Consider the following 8,845-nt stretch of genomic DNA (forward strand, 5'->3'; position numbering starts at 1 on the left):
GTCATAGTATAAGACTATAAGCTGGGACTGGAGAGGTTGCTCAGTGGTTAAGATGCTTGCCTGCAAAGCCAAAGGAGCCAGGTTCAGATTCCCCCATGTAAAACCAGATGTACAAGGAGACATACGCACCTGGAGTTCATTTGCAGTGACTGGAGGTCTTAGCACACCCATTGTCTCCCCCTCCTCCTCCTTCTCCTCCTTCTTCTTGTCTCTCTCTCTCTCTCTCGCTCTCACTCTCACTCTCTCTCTCTCTGCCTCTCCTGGGCTGTCATAAAGTAAAGACTACAGCATAAAAAGGGACCAGTGAGCCCAGGCCAACAAAAGGAAGAAGGGGGTCTCTTGACAAAAGCAGCCATCAGAGCTGAAATGGGACATGATGGGCTGGAGAGAATAGCTTAGCGGTTAAGGTGCTTGCCTGAGAAGCTTAAGGACCCAGGTTAAACTCCCCAGAACCTATGTAAGCCAGATGCACAGGTGGCGCATGCATATGGAGTTTGTTTGCACTGGCTAGAGGCCCTGTTGCGCCCATTCTCTCTCTCCCTCTGATAATTTTTTTTTTAGACTTTAAAAAAGATTGCAATAAAGAATGACCAAAAAAAAATTAAAAAAATAAATGTGACATGCTGAGAATGGCATCTCCCAACTACACCTGCCTAGGCAGAGGCCTGGCAGGAAGGAGGTTCCTACATCCAGCCTGAGCTTCCCGGAATCCTGAGCATCTGCCACTCAAGTGCTCCAAGCACCGACAGTGTCCCTGGCACTGCTGGGCTTCTAAACTGGGCCTCACCTTAAAGCTGCGTGCGTTCGTTCCTGGGTTCTGTGTCCCAGTTAGTCTGAGGATACCAGATGGGCTCAGATCTGGAGAAGCTGTGGCAGATGCTGGGCAGATAGAGCCAAGACTGGCACCCATCAGAGGCAGTCGAGCCAGAAGGCTAGATAGTGGCAGATGACAAGTGGTATCCAATGACCCCCCCCCGCTGGCCTAGGGACCCCTCCCCTAGAAGCAGTGGCCCACCATGCAGCAGGTGGGAGGCAGTGACAGGAAAGTAGCAGGGTCCCAAAGCAGCAGGGTCCCGGCAGGAGTTGGGGGCAGAGCTCTGCCTCTCGGTGCCTGGGAAGGCCACGGCCACAGGAGCAAAGCCTCCCACAGCCTGAAGTCCAGACAATCCAAGCGAGCCGGATTTCGTCCCCTTCCCTTTCTGAGCCCTCTTCTCCTAGGACCTTTCTGGTTTCATAGGTTGGCTCCATCTTATATATTTTGACTTAAGAAACTCCATTTGAGGCTGGAGAGATGGCTTAGTGGTTAAGGTGCATGCCTACAAAGCCAAAGGACCCAGGTTCGATTTTCCAGGACCCACATAAGCCAGATGCACAAGGTGGCGCACACGTCTGGAGTTTTTTTTTGCAGTGACTAGAGATCCTAGCATGCCCAACCCCCCCATAAAAAAAGAAGAAATTCCATTCATGAAACTTTTTTTCAGTTAACAACAAGGAATTTCTGGTTATAAAACAAATGCACATAAATTGAGCTTACTAATTGCCTTAAGAATCCAAGGGCAGACCTAGTTTTTTACCTCACATTGGGATCACACTGATAATTCTTTTCTGAGGCCTGCTTTTACCAGTTCTCAGTATGTTTTGAGGTACCACGTGGGGGCATCATAACAGCCTCACCCGGTACTTCAGAGCAGACTCAAGCCAGCCTGACGGCACAAGCCTGTAAATCCAGCAACTTGTGAGGCTGAGGCAGTTAGATTACAAGTCCATGATCTGACTGCACTTCAGAGTGAGTTTCAAGGCTGGCCTGGGCAACTTAATGAGACCATGCTCAAAATGAAAAAGGGGGAAAAAAGCCGGGCGTGGTGGCGCATGCCTTTAATCCCAGCACTTGGGAAGCAGAGGTAGGAGGATCACCATGAGTTCGAGGCCACCCTGAGACTGCATAGTGAATTCTAGGTCAGCCTGGGCTAGAGTGAGACCCTACCTCGAAAATAAAAATAAAAAAAAGAAAAGAAAGGAAAGAAAGAAAGAAAAGAAGAGGCTGCTTTTGGTTAGAGAAGCTTCTCTTTTCAGATGATAGTGACCACTGGGGTGACTTAAAACTCCCACAGTGCTGAGAAGGGACAGTGGGGTGCTCAGCACTAAGTGAGACATCTCTATCACACCCTCCAAGTCTCAGGGGCCACTGCAGAAGAGATGGCTAAAAGAATGTAAGAGCCAAAGACGGGGAGGAGTGCTTACAAATGCTGTCATCTAGACACAAAGTGGCCTCACAGCGGCTGACACTACCTACACAATAATAGCGGAAAGAGAAAAGATGACATCAGCCCAGCGTGGTGGCACACGCCTTTACTCTCAGCACTGGGAAGGCAGAGGTTAGAGGATTGCTATGAGTTCGAGGCCACCCTGAGACTACATAGTGAATTCCAGGTCAGCCTGAGCTAAAGTGAGACCCTACCTTGATAAACCAAACAAGCAAAAAAAGGTGACATCAAAATAGGAGACTAGTTAGAAAGGTGCTTCCAGATGGAGTGATGTGAGATGGGAGGAGAGAGGAGTTAGAAGATGGAGCAAGAAGAGGGAGAAGATAAAGACGTGCCTATGATTCACTCAAGACCTGGACATGCGGCCTCGATTCTTTAGAGTGTGTTGCCCAAAGGCTTCCTCACCTAATAGCGTAGCCCTGACTGACTTCCCCCTGACTTGGCGTTATAGGAGTCATGTGGCTCCTGGAAGGGCACAATGATGTGGCCGCCCTAACTCCCCTCCCAGGAGGGATGGGAACCAAGCCCTGAACACTCCTTGGGACTTGGGAGCCCAGCCCGGGGCTCCTCCTACCCCTTGATCTTTCTTAGGAGTGGCCCACTACCTCCTGAGTGAGTTGGGGGGGCAAATGAGAGATGGGCTCCCCGGGGGAGCAGGGGTCTCAGCTCTGTGCTCTGGGACTCCAGGAGATGAATAACTACCGGCGGGCCATGCAGAAGATGGCAGAGGACATCCTCTTGCTGAGGAAGCAGACCAGCATCCTGGAGGGGGAGAACTGCATGTTGAGGAACCGCCTGACCCAGCAGGGTGTGGAAGAGGAGCAGAGCCGAGCAGAGGAGGAAACCCTCGGTGAGGACACCCGGATCTCGAAAGAGCCCACCATCCCTGTCAGCTCCCCGGCTCTGAATTGGAAGCAGGATGGTGGGGAGCTTTCTCCAGATGTGGGTGCAGCTGGACTTGGGTTTTCAGGAGCCCCGCTCCCTCCCCCCTCCCACACACATGCCCCACACACTTTCATGGTTCCAACCCAGCTGGAACAGGGATGAGAAATAGGTGGGAGACTCCATCACCACCCCTGAGCTGCCTCCTGCTGTCCCCAGCAGAGTCCATGAGGCAGAAGCTGTTGCTGAGTGAGGTGGATATGAAGAGACTGCGCGACAAAGTGCAGCACCTTCAAAATGAGCTAATTCGGGTGAGCTGGGGCTCGTTGGGGGTGGGCAGAGGAAGGGCATCACCGAGCAGTGTCAGAAGTCTTCTTAGCAAGAAAACACCAAGAGGGCTGGAGAAATGGTTTAGCGGTTAAGCGCTTGCCTGTGAAGCCTAAGGACCCCAGTTCGAGGCTCGGTTCCCCAGGTCCCACGTTAGCACAAGGGGGCGCACGCGTCTGGAGTTTGTGTGCAGTGGCTGGAAGCCCTGGCGCGCCCATTCTCTCTCTCTCTGTCTCTCCCTCTTTCTCTTTCTGTCGCTCTCAAATAAATAAATAAAACAAAAAACAAGGAAATAATTGTAAAAAAAAAAAAGAAGAAGAAGAAGAAAGAAAGAAAGAAAGAAAACACCGAGAGGAGGAGGGACAGCCAGTGGAGGATCCACAGGGGCCCTCATGAACTCTTCACGGCCGTGGGTGACCTCCCCCCCACGCACACATGCACACGTCCTTCCGTGTCTCCCCCTGCAGAAGAATGATCGAGAGAAAGAGCTGCTGCTCCTGCACCAGGCTCGGCAGCCCCAGACTGCACTGCTGAAACGGTACCAGGACAAGCTGCAGAAGATGAGGGACCTGGAAGACACCGTGCGGCATCAGGAGAAGGTAGGTGCTGGGGGAGGGCGAGGTGGCGGTCCGCCGGAGGATCTGTGGCCAGGAAGATGGGGAGTCCCCCTCCCCTCCCCCAGGCCAGCCCAGAATCCATGCTCTGTTGCCAGGTGATTGAGAAGATGGAGCAGGTTCTGGAAGACAGGCTACGTGAAAGGAAGGAGCCCATGGTGCCACCAAGCAGGCCTCAGGGGCAACCCACCATGGGTGGCCTTGCTCCCCAAGGTGAATGGGAATGCAAACCCCACCCCCAACTCTTGTCCCACCCTGGATCTGCCTTCTGAAGCTCCCCCCCAGCTTCAGAAGAACTTGCCAGAAGGAGCCAGTGCAATACTCTACTACTTCTCTCTGTCACTGAGTGCTTCCACGGGGCCCCCGAGCCCCTCCTTCCAGGAAGACCCTCAAGACACAGGGGCGCTGGTTGGGCAAGGCAGAAAGAAGCCAGGCCTCCAGAAATGAGGCCCCATGGACTAGGGGAGCTAGGGGAAACAGAGAAGGATGGCCCTGGATTCTCTATCTCCACATCGCCCACTGCTCTGCTCCACAGAGCAAACAGACAAAACCACTTTGATGAAATCAATGATTTGTTTTCCACATTTGGTGTAAACCGCAGCCACCTAGAGGTGACTCTGATGAGAGTAGGGAAGGACGGGGTGATGGGGTGACATCGTATCAAGTCAGCCCAAAGCATGGGATTTCTTTGGGGGGTTGTGGAGGAGTACAAGGAGCCTCCAGGCTCCTTCTGTACCTGGCCCTGGGCTCAGCCTTCACTGCTGGGCATTGGAGAGAGGAGTGATGTCTAAATCTTTTTAATTAAATTTTTGTTTATTTTTATTTATTTATTTGAGAGCCACAGACAAAGAGGCAGATAGAGAGAGAATAAATAGGCACGCCAGGGCCTCCAGCCACTGCAAATGAACACCAGACACGTGCGCCCCCTTGTGCATCTGGCTAACGTGGGTCCTGGGGAACCGAGCCTTGAACCGGGGTCCTCAGGCTTCACAGGCAAGCGCTTAACCCCTAAGCCATCTCTCCAGCCCCCCAAATTTTTTTTTAGAAGACATTGAAAGTCGGGCCTACCTCTCAGGGACCCTTAGGTTACCCAGAGTGTGGGAAAAGGAGGGTGTGAAAAACAGTGGAGTCAGCTTCTCAGTGGCTGGGGGAGACAAGCCCGAGGAGGGTGGACCCCATACCACCAGCCATAGGGAGCCATCCACGGGCTGGGGAGCAGAACAGGAGCACAAATATGGGGACGGGAGGGAGGGACATGCAGACGGGAGAGCCCATCTCACAGGCAACTGTCCGCCGCATTCACAGCCTTCCCCACGTTCTCAACCCCTGGCATTCACCTGGGAGAGAACCTGCCTGTTGATTTCTACTCAGTGCTGCTGGCAGAAAACGCGAGGCTGCGGGCAGAGCTGGAAAAGAATCGCCAGCAGTCAGCCCCCATCATTCTGCAGCAGCAGGCCCTGCCGGTAAGAGCCACCTGTACAGGTCACCCGGTGTCCCCGCTGTCATCCCCAGCACGGACCGAGTGGAGGGTCCAGGCCGGGAGCCGGGCTTCCCAGCACCCAGCATCTCCCGGCAACCCCGCTCTTGTACTCCTAAGATGCAAGTCTCAGAAAGCTTCCTCCCCAGCCCTCAAAAAAAAAAAACAAAAAAACCCTCATCCAGCATCCTGAAATTAAGCAAGCCCCCGGCTAATCTTTGACCCCTGAGCCCTACCTCATTCCGCCACTGTCTGGCTCCTACTTGGAGCCATTCCTGTCAGGCCTCCCCAGAGCTCCCATCTGGAGCATTTCCCGGGATTGGCACACCCTGGGAGACCCCTTTTCCCCATCCCAGGTGGACCCCGGGGAGTTGGGAGCAGGTGGAGACTTGGCAGAGTGGCTTCCAGAGACAGATGGCCCAGGCCACTCCAAGGGCACAGCGGCCCTGCCCGCACAGGTGGGTGTCCCAAGGCACCTCTGCTTCCCAAGCTCCTCCAGATGCCGCCACTGTACACAAATTCAAAGTCCATTTGTGGGCAGGGGGACACAGGAGTGCGTTTCTGTTCGTCCCAGGACTTGTACAGGTGAGTTCTGTCTTGAAGCTCCTCCGAGGCACAGATAGCCGGGTAAACTGTGGGCTTGGATCCTCTTCACTTGGAAAAGACTTCCAGTGCAACCCCCCTTCTGGGCATTAGAGGGCGCTCCTTGGTGCATTTTGCAGTAAACAATTGATGTTTGGAAAACATCAGGTGGAGGCTAAGGATGTAGCTCAGGTGGCAGAGTGCTTACCTAGCATGCACAAGGCTTTGATAATCTCTTCTCCCATGGGTTTTTGTGAACCTCAAAGAGGTGCTAACTGTGGAGGAGGAGACCTGCACAGGCCATTTCCAGAATGTTCTGGCACTGCCTATAATCCAGGACTGGGTTTGCTCACTGGGTTTGATCCCCAGCACCACATAAAACCAGGTGTGGTGCATGCCTGTAATCTTAACCCTCAGGAGATGGAGGCAGGAGGATCAGAAGTTCAAGGGCATCCTCAGCTATATAGCAATTCAAGGCCATCTGGAGATACTGGAGATCCTGTCTCTGAGGGGGAGAAAATAAAAACAGATTCCTCTAAATCCATGTGGGAAACAGCTATGAAAAAAAAATAGATACCAGGCACCATGTGAATCTTTGGAAAGAGATCTTTGAAGTGGCAGCTGAGTTTGGAACTCAGAGCTGGCTGGTTTCTTCATAGGTACCTCAAAGCTTCCTGAACTCACGTGGTCATGGCCACCAGCTGAGACCCCACATGAGTTTCTGTTTTGCCCACAGGATCTGCTTGGTGGGACTTCAGACAAGTTAAACCTCCTGGCTAAGCTGGAACAGGCTCAGAGCCGGATTCTGTCTCTGGAAACCCAGGTGGGCAAGGAGCAGGAATTGATCAGGCTGGGCCTGATCAGGCTGTGACCAGGATTGAGACTTAATGAGCGGGTAGGATCAGGAATTAATCTGTGCCCAGGAACCAGAGCTCAGTCATTGACCAGGACCAGGGTTCAGTATGTGAACAGGACCAGAGCTCTCGATCTGGGATAAAAAACCAAGGCTTAGTGTATGGCCTTGGTCCACGACTCATTCTGTGACCAAGGACAAGACCCTGGCGTGAACTTGCTCTGTGTGCCCTGTAGGAAAGTTCTATCTGTGTCTTTGGTGGTCTGGCTGCTTGGGCCCCTCAACCCTTCTGCCACCTAGATCCCTTCAAGCCCACATAACCTAGAGCTTTGCTTTTTGCCCAGAGAGCAGGCTCGGGCCCCTAGTTGCCCTAAGCTCTCAAGGAAAAGCCTGTGGCCCGCTCCAACTGCCTCTCTCCATGTCTGCAGCTGGAGGAGTCAGCTCGGCAGTGGGCGCGAGAGAAGCAGGACTTGGCCATGCGGCTGCAGGAACAAGCGCACGGCTTTAGGCACCCCTCAAACCTTATCATCACAGACCAACCTGTGAGTGACCCTTCCAGAGGAACTCCTGGGAATCTGGAAGCCACCCCACTCCCAAGTCACTGGACCCTGAGGAAAAAAAAAAAAAAAACTTGAGGTTTTTCTTGAGCTTAGGCATCAGAAGTCCTGAAATGAGTTCTGTATGTTACTAACTGAGCCCTCGCTGGCCCTCCAATTCCCCACATGACAAGGGACAGGAACCCCTGCCCAAGATAATCTCTTCTCCCATGGGTTTTTGTGAACCTCAAGGAGGTGCTAACTGTGGAGGAGGAGACCTGCACAGGCCATTTCCAGAATGTTCTGGCACTGCCTATAATCCAGGACTGGGTTTGCTCACTGGCAGAGTAGCTTGTGGTCCACCCCACCCGTTGCTAGTGCCGGAGGTTCTCTGCTTAGTTGCCTTCTCAGAGGGGCTGGTGTCAGTGCTGGGGTCATCTCCACATTGCCCAGTTCCCAGGAATTTTCACTTTGCTTGAGGCCAAGGCTCCACTGCTCCTGGCAAGGACTGAAGAATGAGGGGGTGAGGAGAAACACGGGGCTGCCTTTGCAAGATCCCCTGGGTCCTAAGGCCCTGGAGAAATAAGGCTGTGATAAAATGGGCTTAGAACCCTTTAAGGCATCATAGACTATGGAGTTTTGGAGCCTCAGGGCACAGCTTGCCAGGCAGGGTGCCTTTACCAGTGTATGCCTAGGGACATACCCACCTGCCTTACTTTGTATTTCACAGTACGTCTCGACCCACTCCAAGGACTTGAAGCAGCCCTCCAAGCTGGAATCCCTGCTTTCCAGCTCAGACTCAAAGCTCAACAAGCTCTCGAACCCCAAGAATGAGACCTTGAACCCCCAGCATGAGACCTCTAACCCCCAGCAAACCTGAACCCAGAGCAGGCCTCCTTCCCTGTGTGCCAGGAGGCATGCCCTCCATAAAGATTACATTAATAAACACCATAGCTCAACAAAGTCCGTGTCTCTTCCCGCGCAGCCTGAGGGCCGGCTGCTCATCTCACACCCCACTCTGATCCTGGGCCACCCGTAGCCAACTTAATGGCCTCCAGCCTAACCTGAAAAGCCAAACGCCAGATAGACCCAGGACAGTGGAGAGACAAAGACACTGGGGAGACCACGTTTCCAGGAGTGAGGTGCTGGGATCCCAGCTCCAAGAGAGAGGAGGAGGAGGAAGAGAAGGCAAGGGCTCCTCCCACGGGTCTTGTGGTATCTGAAATCTTTTGCCTCAAGCCTGGTTCATCAGTCTCTTGGGAAGAGAAGGACTCGAGGCCTTCCCATGACATCACTTACAGTCCATATGA

At 53.1% G+C, this 8,845-nt stretch overlaps 1 protein-coding gene across 1 annotated transcript in view; it reads left to right on the plus strand.

Moving 5' to 3' along the window:
• Ccdc33 (coiled-coil domain containing 33) overlaps positions 1-8,494 on the plus strand; it is a 128,603-nt gene extending 120,109 nt beyond the window's left edge. The window contains exons 14-22 of the mRNA XM_045160581.1: positions 2,952-3,114; positions 3,366-3,457; positions 3,941-4,072; positions 4,186-4,300; positions 5,393-5,550; positions 5,921-6,022; positions 6,883-6,969; positions 7,428-7,541; positions 8,266-8,494. Coding sequence (XP_045016516.1) covers positions 2,952-3,114; positions 3,366-3,457; positions 3,941-4,072; positions 4,186-4,300; positions 5,393-5,550; positions 5,921-6,022; positions 6,883-6,969; positions 7,428-7,541; positions 8,266-8,415 — 1,113 coding nt within the window. The 3' untranslated portion in view covers positions 8,416-8,494. The remainder of the gene's footprint in view (positions 1-2,951; positions 3,115-3,365; positions 3,458-3,940; positions 4,073-4,185; positions 4,301-5,392; positions 5,551-5,920; positions 6,023-6,882; positions 6,970-7,427; positions 7,542-8,265) is intronic.
• Positions 8,495-8,845: the final 351 nt, after the last annotated feature.

This window comes from Jaculus jaculus, chromosome 10, assembly GCF_020740685.1.
Source record: "Jaculus jaculus isolate mJacJac1 chromosome 10, mJacJac1.mat.Y.cur, whole genome shotgun sequence".
Lineage (NCBI taxonomy): Eukaryota > Metazoa > Chordata > Mammalia > Rodentia > Dipodidae > Jaculus > Jaculus jaculus.